This window comes from Tiliqua scincoides, chromosome 1 (genome assembly GCF_035046505.1).
Source record: "Tiliqua scincoides isolate rTilSci1 chromosome 1, rTilSci1.hap2, whole genome shotgun sequence".
NCBI classification, from domain to species: domain Eukaryota; kingdom Metazoa; phylum Chordata; class Lepidosauria; order Squamata; family Scincidae; genus Tiliqua; species Tiliqua scincoides.
Genome location: NC_089821.1, coordinates 133,817,931 through 133,845,498, shown reverse-complemented (window position 1 = coordinate 133,845,498; position 27,568 = coordinate 133,817,931). Strand labels below are relative to the sequence as shown.

Sequence of the window (27,568 nt, the reverse complement as noted above, 5' to 3'; positions counted from 1 at the left end):
TGCTATATCCTACTTGTGAAAACATATGTGTGATATTTTAAATTAAGAACAAGAGATTGGAAATCAACCATTGGATTAGTGTCTGATTCTGTCTTTGACACTTTATTGAAAAATTTTATCTATAAAGCTGTGGGTTATGGATCATATCTCCCCTACACGACAACATTTTATTACTTGAAAAATTTCAGATAATTCAAATCAGAGACACAAAGTTTCTGGTTTCTGCTCCGATAAGCAAAAGCTCCTTGTTGAAGGGAATGCAGCCTGAAAGCTAATCCAATTTGTGCAGTGCAGTCGGGCAGCCCAATCCTGAGCTGTTCGGGGCGCCCAGGCTTGGCGGCACCAAGAAGGGCTGCCGCCAAATCCAGTGCCTCATGCACTACCATGGGAGGCGCCTTGGGAGAAGGGGATGTTCGTCCCCTTCCCCCAAGTAAGGTAAGCAGCCCCGCAATGGGTCTACTCCCTTTACTCACTTTAGGAAAAGGCACGTGTAGGGCGCACAGCCCTACACGAGTGCCTTGGATCCTGTGGAGCAGAGCTCCATGGATCTTCCTCCCTCCCTCCCCCCAGCAGGCCTCCCCTGCCCTCTCTCCGCCCCGCCAGCCTCCCCCCTCCTCCCCACCCCCTCCCTGCCCCCACCCCCACCTACTGGGTCTGGGAGACTGCCAGCTGGCTGGTCGGCGGTCCGGGAGACCGCCAAGCCATGAGAGCTGGGCACCAGCCGGCCTTGGGCTAACATAGGTGGGAGCCCAGTGACGAGCCCCACGAACACGCCTTAAGGCACGTTTGTGACTGTACTCGGCGGCATGGGTCCGTGCCATGGAGCACAAGATTGGGCTCTTAATCATGTTCACTGAGAAGGCAGTTAAGTAGGATTTATACCCAGGTGTAAATGACTGTAGTTTTGCAGTACAATCCTTTGCATGTTTACATCTTGTGTTCAATACAGCTCTGGTGTGTTTAGGATTGTGGCCTTATTCTTACAAAAATAAGATTGTGCTGAATAGAAAACCTGCATCCTTTGGTAAGCCATTGCCAATGAGAGCAGTAATATAACCAGTAGGATTTCTTGGGTGGAAATGGTCTCACTGTTTTGTATTGTCAAAAGTTGTGTGACTGAGGATATTATGACAGTTGATGCTTTTCAAACCGCTGAAACAGTGTTGCCTGACAGGCTGCACCTACTGAGGCATTCCTTTCATGCACCCTTAACTCCCTTTCAGGTTGACCTGGTTGGGTACTGCACTAGTTGCGCAAAATAACAGGCAGGGTTCAAGTTGGGGTTTGAGGCAGTCTCCCAGGAAATGCATTGTCCAAAGTTCATATTGTCAATTTGAGGTATGTAGATTCACAGCAAAAGACCATAAGGAAATGCTAGTCACACTGGGTGTGGGCATGTAGAGGTGCCCAGCATAAATACTGTATATGCAGGTAGAGCCTATTTATCTGCGTTAGTTCCATTCCGTGACTTGGCACAATTAACAAAAAACGCATTGTGCTAAATTGCATAGTTACTCAAATATGCTGCAGCCTGACACTTCTGGATGGAAGGAAACTAAGGCAGCTGTTATCAATCCCCTCCCCTCCGCTCAGTACTCAGCCCTCCCGTTGCCAGCTACCCGGCTTCTTTCACAGTTGGGATGCTGATCTTTTAAGAGTCCAGCCGTATGTGTTTCTACTCAGAAGTAAGCCCCATTCCAGTCAATGGGGCTTACTCCCATGAAAGTCTGGCTAAATCTCATGCTTTGCTTGGTGGGGAGGCTTGCTTGTGTCAGTGATTGCCTGCACCATGGGGGGAGGGAATTTGGCAAACACTCCCTGGGCTTTTTAAAGCAATCTCTTCTGTTGCTACCACACCTGCCCCTCTGTGTGTGAGAGTGAAAGAGAGAGAGAGAGAGTTCCACCTTGCTGCATGTGTTCTGGCTACAGAGATTTCCCCCCCCCCAGCCTCTTTGCTGGCTCAGGGGCTCCAGGAGTGTTACTGTTCCTTCGCAAGGGGTACCTTTTCCAGGGCTATTTCCCTGCCTGGGCGAGGCAGAGCCTTTTTGCAGTGTTTTGGGCTGCCTGGAAATGGATCATCAGCACAGGGCAAAGGTGTGTGAGACTTTCAGTTCCCCCACCCCTGCTGTTCCTGGGACAAATCTGCAGATAAAAAAATCCGTTGTTAAATAGGCTGCACCTATACACTGTCCATGTCCATAAAGGCACAATACAAAAAAAATAATGCAAGAAAAGTATTCCTTGTAACAGTGTAGGTAGCTCTACAAACTGTTTAGGCAATTGCAGGTGGCTCAGTCCATCCACGTTTGCAATAACTGACCCTGGCTTTTACATTTGGGAATACTGATAAGCTGCAAGGATGAGTACCCATTGGTGGAGCTTGACAGAGGCCACTGAGCACATTTTTCCATTCTTGAACAAGCTCAATAAGGCTTTATGAGTCATTAGAATGGTCAGTGTTAGACTGGTTGACCATAAATGTACTGATAGAGCTTTTTCATTCCAAAGATTGATGGCAAGTATTTCCTTGCCTAAGTGAGAATAGTGCAGTTCTACAGGTGACAAGGAGCAGAATGCAAAACAGGTGGGCCTCTGGGGCATCCTGTGTAATAATACAGCTCCAACTCTATAAAGGAGATATCTCAGGTGGGTGTTAGAGGGTTTTAGGCATCATAGTGGACAGGGCCAGCACTGCAGGCTGGGCCTGATCAGGTACAGTTCAATTACCCATGCTGCTGTTCGCTCTAGCTGTTGCTTCCACCCTCCGTCAGCAGGCATGCATTTTGTGGCATACTGAGTGACTGGGCTGCTGCTCAGTCAGTACTTATAAGAAGAGCCCTGCTGGATCAGGCCAAGGCCCATCTAGTCCAGTGGCCTACCAGATAGCCCAACTTCCTTGGATTAAAAGTCCAAGATGCCCCATCCCTGATGCAACAGAAGTTTCAATCCCAAACCAGACCTGGAATCCAGACTGCTAAGGATCTAGATCAGTCACTCTCAAACTTTTCAACTGGTATCTTCCTTGATCTATTGGGCCATTGGCCATGGATCCACATTACAGTTACAATCCTATCTCAGTGTTTCTCAAACTGTGGGTCAGGACCCACGAGGTGGGATGTGAGCCATTTTTAGGCGGGTCCCCATTCATTTCAATATTTTATTTTTAATATATTAGACTTGATGCTACCATGATATGTGACTGCATTTGGAGAAATGTTACATATCTGTACTTTTTAACAGGCTAATATGTGTATGCTTTTAACAATGGTAGTAAATGGGACTTACCCCTGATTAAGTGTGGGTAGGATTGCAGTCTAGAATTGTTAAAAATTTTCCTGCTTGATGATGTCACCTCTGTCACGACATCACTTCTGATGGGTCCTAAAAGATTCTCATTCTAAAAAGTGGGTCCTGGTACTAAAAGTTTGAGAACCACAGTATACATTGTATAGGGCAGCATTTTTTTTGCATGGATTATGCAGCTCCCTGGGGAGCCATGGCTCAGTTTGGGAACCACTGATATCAGTCAGAGGTGGAACTGGGCTTTTCTGCGCTGGGAGCCACCTCTGCCTTTGCAACCTCCTGCCCTGACCTGGAAGTAATTGTGGTGTCATTGCCACCGCAGTTACTTCCATGCAGCTGCTCCCTCCTTTGAAAAAAGGAGAAGGAAGGAGGCAGCTGAGGTTCTGATGGAACCGTTGCCGCTACTAAGTGGTGCGAAAGGCTCCACTGGAGAGTTTTGGGACTGCTGGAAGCGGCGCTGAGACAGAGGCGAGTGCTGCTGCCTCACTGGCCGTGATTCTGGGCCACCCCCTCCTTCATTGGGAGGAGGGTATTTTTTTTATAAAGTGAAAGAAGCCAGAGGAGCTGCTGGCTTCTTTTTGCTTAAAAAGAAAAAAAGACAAATGGGCGATGGGGGGGCAAGGCTAGCAGCGGAGCCCCCAGACGGACGATACCTGGGGCATTTGCCCAGGGTCTAGGAGAGGGGGTAAAGGGGGTAATTTGTACCCGGGCCTAGAGTCAAAAGGGGGGCCCAGGAGCCAAAGGAGGGGGCCCAGAAATTTCCTGGGATCTTACATTTTCCTATCTATTCAGAATTGTTGCCCGCACAGGATGCTGGGGATACTACCATGAGCATGGGGCTGCAGGTACTGGCAAACCATATACAGGGTGACCCAAAAGTAGGTGGAGAGTAATTGATAATATTTGTTCCACCTATTGTCCACCTACTTTTGGGTCACCCTGTATGTTGGGCCATACATGACACTCTTTAACACAGTGTCAAATCTGGGAAGAAATCTGGGCTGCTACAGTAGTTCTTTGGCTTGTGGATCTGCTTGCCATGAAGGAGTGTTCCCCTACCTTGTTTTGCTCCTCCCTGCCTCCATTCTGCTCACCCATCACCACCCTCCCCTGCTGTTTTACCCTTCCCACTTTGCAAAGGGGCCCAAAAGAGTCTTCCTACCGCCTGATAAAATTCCTCCCAGAGGTCCCTCTTGCCCCGGCTAGGTTGCCACTGTTCTCCGTGTTGCCCAGCAAAGCCTGGAGTTGTGCCACCACCTGTCCCAACACCACAGTCAGTCACTGCACAGAAATGGCAAATGGTAGGAAGAGTGATACTGTATTTGTTAGCAAAATCTGGGGAGGGCTTTGGAAACAAAGGCCTCTAGCAGCAGTACAGTGTTGACAGTCCTTTTCCTGAGATGAGGGCCAAAGGGCTGCAAGGGAAAAGGGCTTCCTCCACCCAGATCCAGCACGTCCTGCCGCTTGAGAAGTGGACTGGCTGCCAACTTCCACCTCGGGGCAGCCGCGTCCCTGCCTGCGAGCGCTGGAGCCACCTCGCCTGCGTGGGATTCCCGTCCATCCAGTAGCAAGCGCTCATTTGCTTTGCCTGGGTGGTTGCTGGGCTCCGCTGGATCTGCCTTTCCCCCGCTCTCCTCCCCTTCCCCAGGTTCGCTCCCTCCCTCCTTCTCCTGCAGCTCTCGTATTGGGAGGCCCGGCTTGGCACCTGAGCAAGGGAGGAGGAGGAAGAGCGGCGGCGGCTGTAGCAGCAGCAGCAGCAGCAGCACCTTCGGCCTCGGTGTGTTGCCCGCGGCCCTTGCAGAGAGAAGAACTGCACGGAAGCTGCGGGATCGCCGTCCAGCCGCCGCCTGCTTTGTGTGCCAGCGCAGCGCAGCCATGGTGAAGGTGTCCTTTAACTCGGCCTTGGCGCAGAAGGACGCCGCCAAGAAGGAGGAGGAGGAGGGCAAGGAGGGCGGCAGCAGCCAGGTGCTCATCTTGCCTGCCGGCGCCAAGGTGAGCGCGCAAGGCTTCCCCAGCCGAGAGGGCTGCGGGTGCGGGAGCGCTGAGAACATGGAGCCGCGGCCGCCTCGCTGTGCAGGGGAAAGTGCCGCCCACGGGCAGAAGGCGGGGGGGGGGTCTGGAAGCTTATCACACATCGCCCTGGAGGGCGCGCGGTGTCCGGGCCGGGTTGGAGAAGGGAGCCTGAGGATTTCGCTGCTGCTGCTGCGGGGTCTCCCGGCTAGAGAGCGGAGTAGCTCCGGCCCGCTGCGCGTTTGGAACGAGCAAGGAAGCGGCGCTCGGCCTGGGTCCCAATGTCGCCGCGGAAGAGCTCCTGAGAGCGCCGCGGAGAGGTCGGGGCTGGTTCTTGCCCCGCGTCTTTCCCTCGCAGTGATTCCCTTCAGCTCGGGCACCTAAAATGGCTGACAGGAGGAGGTCGGGCTTCCCAAGCCTGCTTTCTTGCTGCTTCTAGTGGCTCCAGCTGGGCTTTTCAGGCGCCCGCTCCTCCTCTCGCAGGCTCCCACCCAGCTCCGCAGCTCCCCACTGGGATCTACTGGTGCGCAGCCTGCCAGGGAACTCTTCTAGGTGACCAGCTTTGGTGGAAATAGCCTGACAGTCTCTTGTTTTCCTCATACTGACTTCCCAACTTCTGTGCTGCAACTGCATGCAATTATTACAGAAAGGAGGCAATAGGATGCATGAACTGCAAACCCCTGAAATCCTTTTGCCAGGGATGCTCAGCCTTCTTCATTTCAAGGCACACTGGCAAGGCACTAAAATGGTCCAGGCGCACCATCGGTCTTTTGGCAATTGACAAGGCACACAGTGCTGCCAGTGGGGACTCACATAGTCCTACTAATAAATCGCCCTCTCCCACATTCCCATGGCACACCTGAGGAGCATTTGCTGCTCACCAGTGTGCCATGGCACAATGGTTGAAAATGGCTGCCTTTTGCATAGTTGCCAAGGCTCCAGATTTGATATTCCTGAGCATCTGAGTCAAAATTGATATAATGCATATTACATATACATAGTTGGCATCCTTCAGTCTCGGAAGACTATGTATCGCGCTCTGAATGGTGGTTCTGGAACAGCGTCTAGTGTGACTGAAAAGGCCAATTCAATACATAATTTTCTATTTAGCATGAAGGAAGGAGAATAAGGGCGCAATCCTAACCCCTTATGTCAGTACTTTCCAGCACTGGCCAATGGGTCATGTGCTGCATTCTGCAGTTGGGTGTCACTCACGGAGGCCTCCTCAAAGTAAGGGAATGTTTGTCCCCTTACCTCAGAGCTGCATTGCCCTTATGTCACTACTGGAAAGCACTGCGCCATAGGATTGCGCCCTAAGAATTTAAGGGATAGTTACAATCCTTAGTTAGCTTTTGTATGTTTTCATAATCTTATCTGTTGGGTGGTTTTTGTATGAGTGTAGATTTTAGTTAAGAGTGATCAATGACCAAGAATGCGAGCAGGGAAGTCCCCAGTTCAGATGTCATCTCAGATATAACTAACAAGGAAGTCCTCTAAGATGCCAGGATGATGTAATGGTTTGGGATGTTGGACTTAGACATGGAAGATCTAAGAGAGATCAAATTTCTGCTCAGCCATGTTGCTTCCTTGGTGACCTATGACTAGTGACTGTCTCTGAGCCTCCCCCTCCCCCCACAGGGCTTTTGTAAGGACAAAAGGAGAGGGGCAACTATGTACACCACCCTTAGCTCTTTGGTGAAAAATAAATACATAAAAACAAGATGATCCTATCCATATTAACTTGGAAGTAAGTTCCACTTACAGTATTTCAATGGGATTTCCTCCTAATGGGACTAGTTGGCTTGCCTTACACTTCTAGTCCCTGGGAAGATAAAATAGGTTAATACCATGCATGCTATCAACCTTGGAGGAAGATTGGGGTAAAAGTAGAATTATACAAATATGTTTGTGCTTGTTACACAAGCATTCATAATCACTTTATGTACAGGTTAATTTGTTCAGATACTGTATTTAGAAATGGCAAAAATTACTGTTTACATTTGAGAGCTATTCCAGCAGTTCCCCAATTTATTTTGTAAATGTTGTGACTCAGCCTTCTCAAATTTTAATGGGTAGCAGGATTTACTGCAGTTCTTCATTTCTTCAGTGTGTTTGGAACAGCATATGTTGGATTCTCCCCATGTTGTCATAACAACTCTTTGAGGTTAAGTTTAGACTGAAAATAACTACTAGGCCAAAATCACTTATGTACAATCCTGTGCATATCCACTCAGAAGTAAGTCCCACTGAGTTCAATAGGACTTACCACCAGGTCATTGTATATAGGTTGCAGTCTTCGGGGGCCCAATCTTATTCAACTTTCCAGTGCTGATGCAGCTGTGCCTACAGGAGTGTGTGCTGCATCCTGCTGTGGGAAGGCAGTCATGAAAGCCTCCTTAACTTAAGGGAATCCTTTTGCATGGGACTACACTAATGCTCCTTTTCCATGGGACTACACTGTGGTTGCACTGGCACTGGAAAGTTGGATAGAATTGGACCCTTAGGCTGCAATTCTATACACACATTCCTGGGAGTAAGTCCCATTGAACTGGGGGACTTACTTCTGAATAGACTTATATAGGCTTTGCCGTTAGTGAATGGTAATGGCTGAATGGCAATTTGCACTAGGATCTTCCTGATCTAAATTTACCATTAGGTAGATGCAGCATAGCAAATCTAACTAAGGGCGCAATCCTAATCAACTTTCCAGCATGGGCATCGCTGTATCTGTGGGGCATGTGCTGCATCTTGCAGTTGGGGGGCAGTGATGGAGGCCTGCTCAAGGCAATGCTTGTTCCCTTACCTCAGAGCTGCATTGTCCTTATGTAAGAGCTGGAAAATGGGTTAGGATTGTGCCCTAAAAGTCCACAGTTTATTCCTGCTTAAAAATTTTCCCTTACTAAGTTTTCTGGTTTTCAGCATAATAGAATATCACACAGCCAAAATAAAATAAGCCCAAAAAACTGGAAGTAATTATGCTGTGTAGTTGGGAGACATACTTCTTAAAATGCGCCTGGCACTCTGTAAGGTTTTGAACTATTTAGGCTGCAGTTCTGTGCACACCTGGGAATAAGTACCATAATACTAGGACTTACTTGTATACGATGCACTAGCTTACCACATGTATGCAATGCTCTGGAATCTAGCTCCCATTTCTGGACACATCCCATACCTGTAATAGAAACTTTGGAGGCTGTCTCAAGGGCTAGTCTATTTTACATTTACATTTAAACAGAGTGCATACAGACAAAGAGCACTGAAGACAAAATATTTCATTTGTAGTTCCTACTGCAGATGCTGACCTAACTTTACACATGATCAGTATGTTGATTTTTTTTAAATGATGGAATTCTAGAAGTATTCAAAAACTTTTCAGAAACAAGAGTGGAGTCAGTATTTTGGTACAGTACTTATCCTTTTGGGTAAAACTATATATTTTTTGTAGGGAAACATCCAGTTAGCATGGACTTTACAAAAACAAAGCCCCATCTCTTGATACCTCTTTTTTCCGTCTGCCTGATACATCCAGTATTGATGCAGGTTAAAAACAAATACGTGTACAGTATTCTGAATTATGAATGTTTGTTGTTATCTTTGACTCAAACCTTAGAAAACTTTGGGATAGGTGTTGCAGGCATTTCTGGAAATACATCTCCATATCTTAGTTCCTCCTTTTGTTAGTTACATTTTAAATCACTTCCTGACACCAGTACTAAATAAGCAATTTTGACTTCCTTTCATTTTCTGCAGTGATGTTGTGTATTCTAGACAGGATAACTACTTTGGCAGATTTTAGTCTTTTAGCCCTCCAGACTAATGTTAATGTCCATCAAATGTCTGAGATTATGCTAGGGCAAAAAATCCCACGAGCAGGATGGAAGGGTGTCAGAGAAGGGAGGCTGACTAGTGAGAGTAGGGCCTAATGGGTAGCGTGCATGCACTCCTTCCCTACTTTCTCTTTAAGGTAAAAGTGAATCAGTAGTTGAATAGGAGAGGAAACTGGCACTTCCTTTCCACTGCCTGCCTCCCAGGCTACAGAGAACCAAGCAGAGTGGGTAGCTATCTAGAGAGAAAACCCTCCCAGGAGAGCACTGAACCCCAGGGGATATTATTAAAAATCAAAACCATAGTAGAGGCTGAGGAAGGTCAGATGTGATAACTCACTTGAATTGCCTATGAATTTGGACTTTGCTAGCAAAGAGTCAAAATGTAACTAGTTTATTAAAAATCAAAAGAAAATGAATTAAACAGAGAAAAATGGTGGGTAGATAAAAGAACACTATAAGCAGGCTGATGGAAATGCCTAAACTCAACTGGATGGACACAAAGCAAGACCTTGATCAAATAGATATGGTAACCAGTAACTTCCAAGAGATGGAGCATGGGTGCTGCTCCAAAGCAAAGCCCACTAAGTCCCACCACCGCCACGCTATGCTAAACCAGTGAAGTTGCATAGTGGGCTGGGAGTAAAAACAGAAAATGGACAAAAGCAAAATAAATTCCTTAATGTGCTAGCTAAGGTGACAGTCCTTTTCATTAGCTAGTCACATTAATCAAGGAATGGGTGTTTTCCATGTACTAGCATTAGGTTCCAAGGCTGACTGGCAGAAAGAGCTTCTTTGTGCTTGGACAGAAGTAACCTAGGTTTGGTTATGCCATCAGGTTACCTGATTGGAGGAGTGGAGCCCACCTAGCTTTGCCATCCTCCCGCCTTTACCTAGAAAGGTTTGCTACCCAATTGAAGACTGTGCATATCTCTAAGCAGATGGGTTATTCTAGACCAGGGGTCGGCAACCTTAAACACTCAAAGAGCCATTTGGACCCATTTTCCGGAAAAAAGAAAACCTTGAGAGCCACAAAACCCTTTTGACATCTAAAATGAAGATAACACTGCATATATAGTTTGCGCTCCCCTCTTATAGGTCCCAGTTATATAATACACTCCCCTCTTGTAGGTCACAGTTATATAATACACTCCCCTTTTATAGGTCCCACTAAAAATCAGGTCCAAACCCACAGTTGGAGAACAACTGTTTTAGATTGTGCACAGGTGAACTGCTTGTGAAGGATACTGTCATTCTTTACAGTCATTTACTTCTGTACTTTTGTAAATGCCTTTACACACAATACTACCTCTGAACAAGACCACTTAGTAGTATTTAACACTGTTCACAAAAGTGCTCCTGAACAAACAAGCTAAGAGTTCAAAACTGCATAAAATAAAAGGCATACTAACAGTGATTACTTCCCAACCATGAAATATGCTTTGGTGCTACATATACAGTATGTTACACATACAGTATACAAACATATACAGAATACCATCTGGTGCAGGGGTCTCCAAACCCCTTTCAAGTTTCCAAGTGAAGGAAATGGAGCAGTGAGAGTGTGAGTGAGTGACGGGGGAATGCTGAGTGGGGAGCTTGAAGGCTGTAATCCTGTGCACACTTTCCTGGGAGCAAGCACAATGGGACTTACTTCTGAGGGGACACGCCCAGGATTGTGCTCAGAGCTTGGGAGGAGGACTGAGCAGCTGCACTCAATTGCTTGCTTTTGCTCGGGCAGGAGGGAACCTCAGCGGCGGTGTGGGCTCTTTGGGCAGGAGCTGCTCCGCCAGCCCGCTTGCACCCTCTCCTATGGGGCGCAGCCGCAGGACGCGTGGGAGCTGCGCTCGTGCTGGTGAGCGGCGGCTGCATCGCGGGAGGGGCAAGCCCCTCCCCCCCAGACGGGTTGGCCCCGCACGGAGCCGCAGCAAAAGGCTGAAAGAGCCGCTTGCGGCTCCAGAATGGCAGGTTGCCGACCCCAGTTCTAGACAAAGAAGGCTGAATTCACACACACATGTACCTTGCTGGTAATGAAGTTTCAAACAAAGGACAAAAGGCTGCTGTAGGAGGATGCCCCAGCCATTGAACTTCAGATGAGCTTCTGGAGGGTGAGAAGTGCCCAAAAATAGGCAAAAAGAAGAGGGAGGGAGGAAGGAAATGGGGTTTCTCCTTTGGCTCTGTCTCTGCATTGAATTGGCCCATACCTTTTCCGGTAAAACCCCTCCTAAGGGCATTATGGTATACAGATATACCTGACATGGACAGTTGTGAATGGAGGCAGTAGTCTTAGGTTGCAGTCCTAACCACACTTTCCTGAGAGTAAGCTCCATTGAACAAAAAAGGACTTACTTCTGAGTAGACCTGGTTAGGATTGTGCCCTTAGTTGATCTTGCACATTGTGTCATTGCAAATGATCCTAACGGTTTTTTTCTTGCACTTTTTCTGCTCCCCTTCTTTTGCACTGAAGATTCTCTCTGATATGTGGTGATTATTTTAAAAGAAGTTGGTTATAAACTTTGCTGTCAGGTATTTCACAAATATGTTCTATTGTTTTCATTATCTTCTAAGTAACTCATGACCTGAATTCATTATAGATGTAAGTAAAAGGATAGACAATGACCATGTTGCCAGGGCCATAAGTTCAGACTGTAGTCACTGAAAGCTAACATAGCAATAGTGACAGCCTCTCCCACAGATTCAAATAGCAACTGTGCAGTTACGTACTCAGGGTGCTATCAGCAGACTACACCTGTAGCAACAATCAACAGAAAGCGCCAGTTAGCAAGTAGTCATTTTCTGACTTCAAGTCTGACAGCCCTTATGACATTCCTCCCTAGACAGTGGTCAATGAGGCTTGCAGCCTATACATATTTCCTCTTCTTCGTTCTCTTAGTCCTGTAGTTAAGAGAACTGCATGTAGAACTGGCAGGTGTTCTCTGTTTTTGGAGAAAGATTCAGCCCCTTCCTCATACCTTAGCACCAAAACTTTTCTATAGCTGTTGTTTGCAGCATAATGGACAATCGACAATGTTGTCCGTATCCTGGAAATAGGTTTTTAGAATGGAAATGTCTGGGAACCTATAGACAGGAGGCATGGCCCTAACAGGAAGAAGATAAAGGAAACAACTACCTGGCTTAAGGCAGTAATCCAGTGAATAGGAGTATGTGGGGATGCTAGGAATCATTGGCTTGAGTGATACTGCCTAGCATGAATTTACATATTGTCCATAATTTGGTATGAGGGCATAAAACAATAGAAAATATGGGAAAATAATATATAAAAAAATATTATTCATAACAGTTATGGTATGCAGCTAAACCAGGACTGGAAATGCTAACAGTAGTGCATGGGGTGTGTGTAATTCCAGGATTTGTTCTCATACTGCAACAACAGTGGGCACCAAATCCCAACCCATGGGTCGGATCCAGCACCTGTTGTGATCCTTCTGGGTGAACAGAACTTACCATTCCACCCAGGGTCCTCCTTGTTGAGCCACAGATCACCCCCAACCTTTCTGCCAGCCAACTGTTTCTGGGGTCTGTTGCTCCAGCAGGCTTTGTGATGGATTTCCAGGTGTCTGACCAGCGTGAGGGTCGGGGCCGATCTGTGGTGTGACAGGGAGTCCCTCAGGCAGAATGGTAAGCTCTGAACACACCGAGGACACCTTTACTGGCATGCAGCAGTCTCCACTTTGGAGACCTCTGTACTAGAACATGAAAAAGAATTATATTTGAGGGCCCAATCCATCCAATTTTCCAGCACCAGTGCAGCCACAATGCAGCCCCAAGGTAAGGGAAGAAACTTTCCCTTTCCTTGAGGAGGCCTCCGGTACTGCCCCCATGGAGGCAGTCCTTATCCTGCCCTTTCTCCAGGTTGCTCAGGTCAGCATGCACAGCCCTTTTGCTCCCTGCTGTTTATCCTCCCAGCAGTCCTAGTGACTTTTATGACTGATTAACAATCTGAACCCAAGTCATAGTGTAACACTCTAATGCAGCCATTTTCAACCACTGTGCCTCGGCACACAGGTGTGTCACAGGGGAAAGTCATTTATTAATAGGGCCAATGGGAGATGCGAGCCCCCACTGGTAGCATGGTGTGACTTGTCAATTGTCAAAAACCTGGTGGCGTGCCTTGACCATTTTAGTGCCTTGTCAGTGTGCCCTTAGATGGAAAAGGTTGAAAATCACTACTCTAATGACTACACCACACTGGCTCTGGGGAGGCTGTTATCAGCGCACAGCAGTCTCCAGTTTGAACTAGAATTTGAAATTTTTATAGTGCCTAAAAATTAATCCCAGGCAAAAGTCACAGATCTCTTTTCCTTCAAGTCTGATGTGTTAAACATTTGGATCTAGCATTACATGTACTTTATTTAAAAGTGACCACAGCTGAGTGAATGAGGACAGAATGGAGGCATAAATTCAAACTACAGGTGTGCACCACTGCCACTTAAGGTTCTCCTATCCCTGTTATGCGATTAGCTCATTAAGTGAACATTCATCCAATCTGTTACCTTTGTTGTGTAACAACACTCCCTGCCAGACACTAGCTGGTTGCACAAGACTACTTGAGATAAATTGCCTCTTCTTTGCATTAAGAGCATCTCTGTTGTGTAAACAGACACTCTGCTGCAGGCTGTGGGGGACACAATTGCCTCATTAAGAGCATCTTTATTGTGCTTTGACCACTGTCATATATGCAGTCCGACATTAAGCAAACGGTTGTTAAGTGGTGCATGCCTGTATAATGAGGCTCTTGCTGTACTTAATAGAATTAAGGTGTTTAATACGTACTCCACTTAATTCATATTGAGACACAATACCACTCATTCTTGTTTTTCACATTTTTATTGCACTTCTCCTAGGAGCTCAGGGCAGTGTACATTATTCCTTCCCTCCCTCCTTTGCCCTCACAACAACTTTGTGAGGTAGGTGAGGCTAAGAAAGTAACTGGTCCAAGGTCACCCAGGATGCTTCATGGCTCAGTGTGGATTTGAACCTGGATTTTCCAGGTCTAATTCCCAAACTGTTACACCATCCTGGTGCTCTCTCATTATAGCATCTGCTGGAGCAGCAGGGAAAATTAGAAGACTTCATCTCAAGGATTAGGGGTTCTGTTAATGTAATGCTGCAGTCCTATTCACACTTGACCTGGGAATAAGCCCTATTGACTACAGTGAAACTTACTTCTGAGTAGACAGAAATAGGATTGGTCTGTAAACTATCCAGAAACCATTATTTTTTGAGATGCTATAGTGATCTTTTGGGAGAATTTCAATCTTGCTCTTGTTACCTTCAGAAGCATGAACTGGAAATGAAGAATAATGGTGAGCATAAATGGGAGAACCATGTGCTTTCACGCACAGTAGAGCCCCAGCACAGAGACTAATGAAGGATAAATGAGATTTGTGTGTCTGTGTGTACACATGCACTGATAGAACAAAATCACAAAGTCCTGCTGCTTCCACCTTTGCCCAGCCTGAGGGAGAACAGCCCCCCCTCCTTTCCTTCCCCAAGTTGTCTGTAAATAAAAGGAAGGGTGGTTTCTCTGTTTCTCTGGCCAGGCTTTTTAAAGAATATGAAAGGTAGCCAAACAACACAGTTTCCCTTCTCTCTCCCCCCCCCCCCCCCCACATCTCATCCTGCTTTTCCCCACTCCTGCCTAGCAGCAGAGGGATATAGACTGGAGTGGAACTGTTGCCACAGGTGCAGAGGTGACTGGGCTTATTGAAATCTGGTTTGCTGTATCCAAAGGCTCTGGAGATGCTGTAGCAGAGCGGCTAAAGAGACATAGGGTGCAGTCATAGCCAACTTTCCACCACCAAGGTAAGGGTAATGCAGATCCAAGAAAAGAGAACAAACATTCCCATACATTGAGGAGGCCTCCTTAAGTTCCACCAACTGCAGGATGTTGCACACTCCCCATTGGCGCTGCTATGCCAGTGCTTGAAAGTTGGTTAGGATTTGGGCCATAGGGCCCAATCTTATTCAACTTTCCAGCACTGATGCAGCTTTACCAACAGGGCATGCACTGTGGTAGAGATGGGGGGCAGTCACAGAGGCCTTCTCAAGGTAAGGAAATGTTTATTGCCTTCCCTCAGGGCTATATTGTGGCTGCATCTGCACTGAGAAGTTGAATAGGATTGGGCTTTCAGTTGCAAATCATGTCTTTCCCACTTTGAAGTTTGTCTCTGCTGTGAGCTCCCTAGATGGTCTTAGGCAAGCTTCTTCCTTACAACCTCAGCTCCCTGGCTGTAATATGGCAATAATAATACCAACTGACCTTACAGGGTTGTTAGAAGGACAGCATCAAGATAATGCATGTGACGCCATGAAGGATTCCATCTGGAAGAGAAGGGCTCTACAAGCTGCCCATAGAAAAATTATTGTAATAAACTCATTTGTACTCTACTACGAAGCTTTGTAAGCCGCATTGGGCAATTGCTTTGCATGGGAAAGGTGGGATATTAATCTTTCAAATAAAATAAATATACTTGTGCTATACAAATATTAAGTACAGGTCCAGCCTATTTATACACGGAATTTTTATACACAGATTTGACTCAACACGAATGGCCCCTGCAAATGAGAAGGAATGTGCTGATCCTTGGTGAAGGGGAAAATGCACCCCTTTAAAATCAGTTTAAAAGACTGAACAGTCCTTTAACAATAGCCTCCGTAATGAGGGGGGGGCAACTGGGTGACAATCCATCAATCCTCTCTCCAGCGGACCCCTATCTTACCCCTGAGCACATGAAAGAAAGGTGATCATTTTGCATTGGTGAAGGGAGGGGCTGAGTGAAGCACCTTTGTAAGTGCTTGCAGGATGACTGATTAATGGATTGTCTTCTTATTGACTTTATCTTACATCACAAAGGTCAGCAAGGCTGTTTTTAAATCACAGGAGCAATACTTTTTAAAAAATTGATTTGCTATATTGCGTGAATGCTAGGAATGGAACCCACGTGAACTTTTGCCTCTGCAGGGAAGATTTTCAGCCAAAAGGGGGTGCTACTTGCTACAAATAGCTTCAAGGCAACTAAGGAGTGCACAGTCCTGGTTAATTCTTAACTGTGAAGCTTCATTGCAAAGTCTTTCAAGTCATTCCTGAAGATGAGGTGTATTCTTAGTATTCATAGGATTCATGCCAGTCAAGAACAAACTGCTCTTCCTTGTTTTAATCTTGGAAATAGATATTTGGCCCCCAAGTAGATTACTGACCTTCTTGATGCTTCATGCCCAAAGCAATTAATGAAAATTACTTTGAAGAATAAAATTAAATAGAGCCAAATTTTTTTGCTTTCATTTTAGGTGATTTTATACTCAAATATCTTTCTTTGGGAAGTTCGGTATTCCCAGAATTACTTAAAAAATTTAAATTTCTTGGTGTGCTACTGGGTTTTGATAATCTAATTTTGTATCATGAAGAACATGTCTAACTGCTAAGAAATTGGCATAACTTGGCATAACTGCCATAATTGGGCAGGAGGTCTGGCTCAGTTGGTAAAACTGCCAGTTGTATGCCTGAAGATCTGAGGCTGCCGGTCCAAACAACCGGAAGTACCCGAGAACTGAGGACATGCTGATATACTGATGAGCTGACCCTCGGTGGCAGAGAGGAGTTGCCATCAAGTGGAGCATGGGAGGCGAAGGGCCAGAGAGAGACCAGTCTGGGAAGGAGTCCAGCTGGAACAAGGAGTTCTGTGAAAGACTAGAACTATTCAATTGTAAAAATCCCTAAAAAAGTCGGTATATAAATACCTGTATAAATAAATAAATAACTGAGGGCATATTATAAATGAATTATAATTATACAAATAATACTTAGAAAAGTATTATTATTTATAATTATTATTATAAATAATTACAACTAATATTGTAAGTTGTATTATTATAAATAATTACAACTAATATTTAGAAAACTATTGCTGCGTGCAATATACTTGCATATACCAAGACACAGAGTGGAGTACCAATATTAGAAATATATTTTATGAAATTATTGTATGTAAACGTTTAAACAAAAGCTTAAAATATGATTGCTAATACATTTCAGTACAGTTATTTAAAAGCATTTGTTTTGTATTTCAGTGGTTTTGAATAAAATTTAAGTTTATATTCAAAGGTGAATATATTTAGGTGAAAATTCTAAGGTGAATTCAAAGCTATCTCTTAAAAAAACAAATTATGATGATCAATTGTGATTAAATTTATCAGTTTTGTAGTTGAAATGGAGAGATTAAAATTGCACTTGGGGTGGAATGACTTGAACAGTGCTATGAGTATGACAATTTGTTATGAAGTGAGCATATCTTAACACAACAATACCAATCTCACTCATTCTGCCTCTCATAATTCGAATTTCCCTTCTTCATGTTACATTGGGTAGTTGTTAGTCCAAAAGAGAGCAGCAGCTGTATTGATGCTCCTCAGCTGCAACACTGTTGATGATGTTTTAACCCATAAGGCAGGCCAACACACATTTTGCTTCCTTAAACGTTACACCAATTCCTGGGTATATTTGGGGTGCTGATTCCAAAAATGGCATCCGTTTTGCCCTATCAGTTTTGGAGATATAGTATAGCCTCATTAGTGAATGGTTCGAGCAGCTTCCTCTTGAGGAAGCCTACACCATGGCTTCCTCATGAGGAAGCTGCTTGAACCATTCACTAATGAGGCTATACTATAATCTCCAAAACTAGACGTGATAGGGCAAAACGGATGCCATTTTTGGAATCAGCACCCCAAATTCATATCGAAACACCATAAAGTTTGGGAAAAGCTTTTCTGACCCTGAATTTTGTAGGCCTGTATAATACAAGCATTTCACGTCTCCCTGAAAAGTAAACGTGAGTATGAACTCCAGAAAACTATGCCTTTAAAAAGGAACTGCATATCCACATCTCTGTGTATGTCTATACTGTAAAACTCTGCAAATATAACTGATTACTGTTTTCCTTTTGTGTTCCTCTAGGATCCAGAGGCAGTGGTGCCTATCGGACAAAGGAGGGCTTGGTGCTGGTGTATGTGCTTTGGATTAGCTTTTATGCTTGCTGTTGTGATACTTGGGGGTGCCTATCTGTACAAGTATTTTGCATTCCAGGTAGGTTGAATATTGCTTTCAGGGCCAACCAAACTGTAAGATGACTTGATGCAGCTTGCATCAGGGCACATGGTGGGAAGAGTGGCAGATTTGGGATGATGTTCACCTTGAGTCTACTGCCTCATCCCTCCAGGCTGCTGCAGACACAAGTTGCACCAATCTGCTTCCCACTGGCTAAAAGCAAGTGGGAAATGGGGGGTAAGGGTTCCTGGACGAGTTGGAGAGAATGAAGGAAGAGTTTATCTTGGAACTGGGGTGGGGAGGAGGGCTGATCAGGCCTGGGAAGGGGGCGAGTTCAGTTGCAGCAGTGGCCATTGAATCCAAACTCCCTTCTCATACCCAATCTCACTAGCACAGGTCTTAGACCTTTCCACACTGTGGTGGCTAACCTCCCAGATAAGGGAACAAAAGTTCCTTTACCCAGAGGAGACCTCCTTAACTGCCCCCCCAATAGGATGCTGTGTGAGCCATGCATTGGTGGGGGGCAGAGTTTGGGCTGTAAATCTTGTCTTGAAACAATCACATCAGATTGGGTGACCTATCAGTTGGGATATTGTAGTATATTTGGCAGAGCCAGCTACATTTGGCTAAACATTTGGCTGATAAAGGATGGATTAACCATTCCAGCAGCACTTGGAATTAAAAGTCACAGGAGTCAGGAATTCTCTGGGTCAAGAAATCTCTAGAGCTTTCTCCTTTGTTATTCAGCTGGTGGAAGAAGTTGTCCAGGTGTTTCCTTTTCAATGGTCAGACAAACAGCAGTTTTTAATCTAAGATGTTCTACTCTGTGTCAGAAGTAGTTTAATAATAATAATAATAATAAATAACTGGGTATTTATATACTGCCTTTCTGGTCATCGGATTACTCCTCTGACTTTATTCAAGGCGGTTTACATAGGCAGGCGTTTCTAAATCCCTCAAGGGGATTTTTACAATCATAGAAAGGTTCTTTCTTTCAAGAACCACAAAACATTTCAGATGGATCTTTCACAGTCTGGTCTCACTTCTGGCCCCCAGTTGCCTCCCACGCAGGCTGACAAGCGGCTCCTTCATCTCTCACATGAAGGGCAGCCAAGATGCTTCCACTTCTGGCCCCCAGTTTAAGTGTTCCCACCAAGTTTTAATCTTAGTAAAAATACTTCAAGAATTTTTTTTATAGAATCAAAACCATTTGGTTGTTGAAATTTAGTCCAAATCAAGAATTTAAGGTTGATTTTTTTCTTTGATGTTTTACATGTGAGAAGAAAAAATCCCAAGGTTTTTCAGCCATACTCTCTTGCCCACTTAGAACTAATTCACACATTACTTTTAAAAATTGTGTACGAAAAGTATCTGAGGGACAAAAGGCATACATGGCATCATCAGTTGTGAATGTTGCATGGGTTTTAAATTACTGAGTTTTTCCATAATAAAGAATGAAGCAACAACCAGGAAAAAAAATAGCAACATCTGACTATAGATGCATGTGTACCATTCACAGCTGAATTGTGTAATGTACGTGAAGCTGCATTATATTGAAAGCCCAATAGAATGTTACATTAGTATACTTTTTTGACTGTGTGCAAATAGCATGTGGCTAGGGTTCCAATCTGGATTGGGACTGGGTTAAAAGATACAATTTATTTTTAATTTCAGGAAAGTGGGGTTTACTTCTGTGGAATAAAGTATATTGAGGATGGCTTAACATTAACTGAGTCGGACCCCATTGCTCCAGCTCCTCGTTACCAGATTATTGAAGAGAACATTCAGATCCTCAAAGAGGAAGGTGTTGAATTCATCAGTGTGCCTGTTCCAGAATTTGCTGACAGTGATCCAGCTGATATCGTTCATGATTTTCACAGAGTAAGGATCCTCTGAGATGCACGGCATGTAATTGAAGCAAGAGTTGCTTGCCATGTCCTTATTTATAGCCATTGATTGATTGTCTTGAGTTGCCTTGAGTATTCAAAGCAGACTTTACGGTAGTAAGATGTTTAGCAAACTGCAAGTTACTATGACCAAAATTTGGTTTATACATGCTGAAGCTTGTGAATTATGTGCTGGACTGTTACACAAGCAAAGGGAGTTTTTAGAATATGGGGAAGGTGCAAGATCTGGCAATGGCACAAATACCAACCCTTTAACAAAATTCTAATTTTCTTCCCTAATTTTTCTTCCAGGTTAATAAACTGAAGAGGTTTCATAATTTTTAAAAAAATATTATTCAAGTATTCCTTTAAAAAAAACCACAAGGTTCAGAAAAAAGCATGGCAAAATGCTAATTTGTTTATCTTGCAATAATATGTTGCATAAAATTGGGTTGTCTTATCATAACTGGAATTCAACTTGGAATGCATAACTGGAATTCAACTTGGAATGCTTAATTCCTACATTTGAAACCCTCCAGAATTCAGAGCTATCTATTTCAATGTGTTGAATAAACATATTTTGGATGACTTAGATATGACTTGGGCTACTTGGAATTTATACAATAAGAATTTTTTTTAAGTTTGGCACTAATGGCCTGCAAAGAGCCAACAACTTTACAGTTTGAATAATTAAAAATTTATAGTACAACCAAATTACTTGCTTTGTGTTACCAGAACATCTATGTAACAAATTTCCCTGGTTTCATTGTGTTCTGATATTTATTGTATTAGGACCTGGTATACACATGCAATAGAGTGAGTTAGTAGAATGAACTGTATCACTTTAGATTTCAGGTGGTCAGTCACAGTTTGTAATATTCTTCTATGTGAAAAACTCTTTACAGGTTGAAAGCCAGACTCAGGACTAGACTAGGCAGAACTTTTTCTCCTTGATATACTTGTGTAGTGGCAGTCCCCCATCCCAGTAAGATGATGAAAAATCCAAAGCTGTCTAGAATAGAAATTTCCCAAATGTTTAAAATAATCAGTGTTTGGGATGGTAATACAACATGAAAAACAATGTGGTTAATTTGAATTTATTATTCATACATTATTTATATATTCTAAAATTACTAATACAATACTTGTGATACTTCCTCTTCAGAGACTTACAGCTTATCTTGACCTTAGCTTGGATAAATGCTATGTCATTCCTCTAAACACGTCAGTTGTTATGCCACCTAAAAACTTCTTGGAGTTGCTGATCAACATCAAGGTATGATTAAATTATATAATCAGAATCAAATCTGGCTTCCTACCTGAAATTATCTGGCTGGCAATTGTAACCTAGTCCACTACATTGCCACTAATCAATCACTCCCTCCGAAGCCTCTAAACCGAGAGCCTGGTGCTTCAGCTGCTCTCTGTGGCAAAATAGAGATTCCCAAATCAAATTGGAAGTCAAAGGCAGGTGAAAAAAATAGTGTATGAGCCTCTCCTTACTATAACCAGCCAAAATTGTTTCACATAAAATCACATTTAGGTCAGTCAGTCACTTTGTTTTCTGGTAACTCTCTAAAAATATATAGCCGAAAATTAGTTTTGTTCAAAGTATCTATATCTTCAGGAGATAGAGGTACTTTTCTAAACTTGCATCCCAAAATGTATTATGCTTTTTTTTTTCCAACAAGGAAGGGAAAGTGGGTGGCTACATTCCAAAGTGCTGCCGCTTTCTGTGCATCTTTGCAAAATAGAAAATAGAACGTAAGCTCAGGATTGCAGATGCAGTCTCCTTGTTGCTGTGATGCATGAAGAAAGAAAGATTGTTGTTTGATGGGCTGCTTCTTCCCATATGTAAGAGAGAAGTTTGATTCTTAGCCAGAGAGAGAGAGAGAGAGAGAGAGAGAGAGAGAGAGAGAGAGAGAGAGTGTAACACATGTTTGGATAGACTGGAGGCAGCGGTCTAGTCTGAGAGTAGGGAGCATGTGTGTTAATGCCATCTGCTCCAAGTTTTGCTTATGTTAAAAAAAAATGCCCACCACTTTTCAACAAAGGTTCACAAAATAGTTTGCAATGAATGAAAAACTTGTTCCTATGCCAGATAGTTCACATTGTGTCTCATTCTAATCAAGAACTGAAAAACATCCACATCCTTTTTTCTTTTTCTCTGTCAAAATATTTCACAGAGCTAAGCTGTTGTTTTGTGTAGACCTGGAGCAAGTGTGTCTGTTAAGCAGAAACTCTGAACAGGAAAATGAGCAGGCCTAAATTAATATTTTGTACACAATACTGCTGTGTTTATTTTGGCTGCTGTAGGCTGGAACCTATTTGCCTCAGTCGTATTTGATTCACGAGCAGATGATTGTTACTGACCGCATAGAAAACGTGGATCAGTTGGGGTTCTTTATTTATCGCCTGTGTCGTGGCAAGGAGACCTACAAATTGCAGCGCAGAGAAATTTCGAAAGGTATGTCGGATGTAGTTGAGGAAACAAAAAGTACTCTGGGCCCTTCTTATCCACGGGCTTGGCGTCTGTGGATTTGAATATCTGCAGGTGCCAAGCTTGTGGCTGGAGGGCCTCAGGAGGTCTCCCAAATGCAACTGGGAAGGCACTTCCAGTTTGTGCTGGTGAACCTGAAGTGCCTTCCAGTCATGTCCAGGTGGCCCTAGGTAAGTAATTCAGCACCATGCAGGCCCCTGGTAGATTTCATTATCTGTGGAATTTGGTATCTGGAGGGGAGGTCTGGAATGTTGTTTGGTGCAACAAAACTGAGTAAGGTTGAATCACCGAAAGAGTGAGATAATGAGAAGAATGTACAAACTTGATTATTCACATTACACTTTTTAAAAAACTACAAAACTCTTCTTGCTCTCATGGAGAGGGTTGTGTAATGCAAACTTATTTATATTAACTCAGAAGAAAGCCTCAGTGTGCCTTATTCCCAATTAAATATATATAGAATTGGAACCTCAATGTAGTAGGGGACACAAACTACAACCAACTTGGCCATTATTTTATTTTCTGTATAAAATAAAAGGGACTAGCTTCTAGAAGTGCTTGGAAAGGGACTAGCTTGGAAAGGGACTAGCTTCTAGAAGTGGTGTGGTATTACAAATTGCTATCAGCACTGCTCCCCTATTGGGGTAAAGAGAAAGAAGATGAACCCTATACTGCCAGAGGGGTATTTGGCGAAGCAACCATTCTTGCACTTGCCTGCTTTTGCTTTCAGAACTCATGAGCAATGCTGCTTCCCCAAAGCTACATTTGGGGCCTATCTGCCAGCATACATTTGGTAGCGCCATGATTCCTGCACATGTTATAATAATGATCCTCTGGTAATTAAAGGGATCCTGTCTGAATCACAATGATAGTACAAGCACTGCATGAATAACAAGTTGATAACTGGTTCCATTGTGAACTGTGTTTTATGTACTTTTTGATCTTTTAATTTATTTTTGTGCTGCTTACATTATGATTTGTTTTATTATTTAAGGATTTTATGATATTTTGTAGTAAGCTACCTTGAGTGCCCCATTGTGAGGAGAAAGGCAGAATAAAAATTGGCTAAATATTTTCAACAAGAAACAGTTAATACTTTTTTTTGTAATAAGATAACTTGATCCCCTTTTTGTTCCCCTTACAACAGCAATTCAGAAGCGTGAAGCCCATAACTGCCGAAAAATTCGACACTTTGAGAACAGATTTGCTATGGAAACACTCATTTGTGAACAGTAATGAAGATTATTGTGACGGAAGACTGAAAAACACAGTGACCCTCAACCCATATTATGTGCAGTGATCTTTATTTTAAATCATTTACAAAAGTAGTGGACCGAGCTTTAGAGCGGAACCCCAATCCTTTCATCACATGGAACACTTTATAATAATTTTAGTGTGTTTTCCTATTTTGCAGCATGGTGTCCTTTTATATGTTTGAATAGCAACTGTATAAAGACTTAGTGCATTTCATATAATGAACCTTGAAGAATACTAGAAGATCAGTGTCTCCCATCTTCTAGAAAATTGGATAAAACTATTTCTCTTGGTTTTGGGAAAATTCTTTCCAGTACTTTCTACCCGCATACCACCTTTTCCAAGGGTCCCTGACCCTTAAGAGAGTGATTTCTGGGAGCTGCCTGGGGGACACACAACAAATTGCAGAAGGTGGCTTTTATGGTTACCATTGTGCAAGCATCACTCACAATTCAACACAAAGAATATATACAGATGGTCTATGACACAATATTTTTAACAGAATGTTTAATAAGAAACGTGTTGCTGAATAGAGCTAGTCTAGTCCAGCATTCTTATCCCCACAGTGGCCCACCAGTTGCCTCTTCAGAAATTCACAAGCAGGAAAGAAGGCATTCATTTTTCCCACCATTGCTCCCAGGCAGCTGGTATTCAAAGGCATACTGCTGAATCTGGACGTAACACATAATCATCATGACTAGTAGCTACTGATAGATTTGTCCTCCATATACCTTTCCAATTCTCTTTTAAAGCCATCTAAGTTAATGGCCATCACCACATCTTGTAACAATGAATGCCACACACAAATTATGCGCTGTGTGAAGAATTTCCTCCTTTTGTCTGGCCTAGATAGGGAGAAAAGTGTCAGAAAGGGAGAAGAACTTACCTCTATCCACTCTCCACACCATGCACAATTTTATAGGTCTTAATCACTTCCCCCCTTAATCATCTTTTTGCAAGCCCCAAACACTGTAGTCTTTCCTCATAAGGAAGGCATTCCAGCCTTATAATCATGTTTGGTTGCCATCTTTAGCATTTTTTTCCAGCTCCTTTATATCCTCAACCAGCACTGGATGTAGTATTCTAAATGTGGTCACACTATAAATATATATAGGGACAATATAATATTAGCAATCTTATTCTCAGTCCCTTTCCTAATGACTCCAACATGGAATTTGCTTTCTCAGTGTTGCTGCACATTTGGTTGACATTTTCATTGAGGTATCCATCATGACCCCAAGATCTTTCCTGGTTAGTCGGCGACAGCTCAGACACCATCAGTAGATATGCAAAGTTGGAATTTTTTGCCCCAGTGTGCACCACTTTACACTTGTCAACACTGAATCAAATTTGCCATTTGGTTGTCCATTCACCCAGTCTGGAAAAATCCTATTGGAACTGTTTTGGTTTCAACCATCCCAAATTATTAGTTTGGCGTCATCCTGAAAACTTGGCCAGCTCACTCTTTATCCTAACTCCAATTCATTTATGAACAAGTTAAAAAGCACTGGTCCTAAGACAGATCCTTACAGATCCTTGAGGGATCCCACTTCTTATTTCTCTCTGCTGTCAAAATTGCCCATTTTTTTCCTACTCTCTGTTCTTTATTTACCCATTCATAAAAGAATTTGTCCTCTTATGCCATGACCAGCAGAATCACATTACTAGTGATGTTATTGATTACAGCATATGGAGAAAACAATTTATAATAAAAGTGCAATTTTTTGGTTTAAAAAAAAAAATGCAGTCACACTTATGTTCAATTTCCAGCTTGCTGTCCTAATATAAGTGTCTGCTGTAACAAAATTAAGCAGTAACTTCATGTTACTAACATGTATATAAGCTATGTACGTGCAATGGAAAATAAATATTACAAACCTGTTTGTCTAAAGGTTTTGTAGTATTCTTTGTGCTGTTTTCTTCTCATAGGGAGTTTCTCCAGGAATTTTAACATAAAATTAATGAATTTGAACATGATGTTTTAGAGAAGAAATGAGGTTTCATGGACTAGTCAATAAGAGCCATTAATTAGTAGATTCTGTGAAATAACTTTATATTCATTTTTTATTCTGTTGCCACTTTTTCCACCATGTAGGGGGATTCTTTAGTGGCATGAGTCTGACTAGAGAAAATAGCTTCTAGTGGAGGATTGGTTTCATCTTTAGGAAAGATCTAAATTGTGTTTGCTTAGTACTTTTAATTGTTAGCTTTACATTAATGGTTACTATTGGCAGGTGTTACTTATTGAATCCTGAGTTAAATTCACTTCCATATGTGGGAAAGTGGGGTTCTTATGCAAGAGATTTTGAAAGGAGGAGAACTGCTACAAAAATTATGTGCAGCACAGTTTACTTCTTATGCAAACATGTGTACAAGTGTGTGTCTAAGAAACAGGACTGGTGGCTATTTCTCTTCTGCTTATGACTTTTGGGCTCCTGCCTAATGGGTTGACCAGCAAAGCTATATGCCTTCATAATTAGGAAAGAAGACTAGGTAAGCCTTTTTTGTAAGAGCCAATGGGACTTCCTAAAGAAGACTTTGATGTGTTTACTATAAAGTTCAAAAAATCAGTTAGAGTTCTGCTGGTTCAGACCACATCTGGCTCAGCATTCTGTTCCAGTCACTAACTTGATACTCCAGGGAAGACAACAACTAGAAGAAGGTCTTTCCCCATTGTTTGGACCTAGCAACTGGCTTTCAAAGTCAGTGTGCCTCCAAACTTGGAGGCTTAATTTAACTGTTGCTAAATAGCAGTAGCTGTTCACATCTTTTATTAATTTGTCTAGTCCTTTTTCTAAAGCCATTAAAAGTGCAGCTGTTGCAAAGTTTGTAAGTTATACATTGTGAGAAAGAAGTATTTCCTTTTGCCTATCCTAAATCTGTCACCAACCAATTTCTTTGGATAACCTTAACTCTTTTCATACCTCCAATCATGCAATTACAAATTCATATAGTGATGGGAGAGTAAAAGCAGCCAAAAAGATGCCTGGGTTTCTGGTCAGAGGAAGGATCTCTTCCTATGCAGTGTTCATCACTACAGAGAAATGCTGGGGGGGGGGGGTTGGAGCACATTTGGAGTGTGAAGTTTGCTGGTGCATTCTCACTTCCTCCGGGACTTTTTATTACATAATAGAGAGAGAAAAATACCTGCCCCTACTTCCTGCATACCAAACATAGTTTTAAAAACTAGCCTATCTCTCCATAATTGTGGTTTCTAAATTTAAAAGCCGCAAATGCTTCAGTCTTTGCAGAAAAAAACTGCATATATAGATACTATCCAGAAAGGTAAATAGAATTCTTCTGATGTGTACTTATAGATTCAATTGCATTCACCAAACAGGCAACCACATGAATGGCTATTGGAATCGCAGAATGTTAGTGTTAGAAGGAATCTGGAGGTCATATAGTCCAGTCCCCTGCTCACTGGAAGGTAACTGGTACAGTATCCGTGATGGTGACTGTCCAGCCTTTGCTTGACAAAGGCCGCGATCCTAACAAACTTTCCAGCACTGAAATAAGGGCAATGTAACTCCAAGGTAAGGGAACAAACATTGCCTTACCTTGAGGAGGCTTCCATGACTGCCCCCTAACTGCAGGATGCAGCACATGCCCCACTGGCACATCTATGCCAGGGCTGGAAAGTTGGTTAGGATTGCGGCCAAAGACAGTCAATGATTGCACAAAGGGGATGTTCTAATGCCAAGACAATTCTCACAGTTGGGAAAGT

At 43.2% G+C, this 27,568-nt stretch overlaps 1 protein-coding gene across 1 annotated transcript; it reads left to right on the top strand.

The window, feature by feature from the left end:
• Nucleotides 1–4,819: 4,819 nt before the first annotated feature.
• ITM2B (integral membrane protein 2B) lies at nucleotides 4,820–25,732 on the top strand. The gene is made up of 6 exons (XM_066633019.1): nucleotides 4,820–5,295; nucleotides 18,112–18,240; nucleotides 19,876–20,082; nucleotides 21,253–21,363; nucleotides 22,404–22,554; nucleotides 23,735–25,732. The coding sequence occupies exons 1-6, from the start codon at nucleotides 5,179–5,181 to the stop codon at nucleotides 23,821–23,823; spliced, it is 804 nt and encodes a 267-aa protein (XP_066489116.1). The 5' UTR covers nucleotides 4,820–5,178; the 3' UTR covers nucleotides 23,824–25,732.
• The last annotated feature ends 1,836 nt before the right edge of the window (nucleotides 25,733–27,568 follow it).

Excerpts from the sequence above, each read along its gene's own strand:
- ITM2B (XM_066633019.1), top strand. The coding sequence starts at position 5,179 with ATGGTGAAGGTGTCCTTTAACTCGGCCTTGGCGCAGAAGGACGCCGCC. Across the intron at positions 5,296-18,111 it reads TCTTGCCTGCCGGCGCCAAG|GATCCAGAGGCAGTGGTGCC; the intron begins GTGAGCGCGCAA and ends GTGTTCCTCTAG. Across the intron at positions 18,241-19,875 it reads ACAAGTATTTTGCATTCCAG|GAAAGTGGGGTTTACTTCTG; the intron begins GTAGGTTGAATA and ends TTTTAATTTCAG.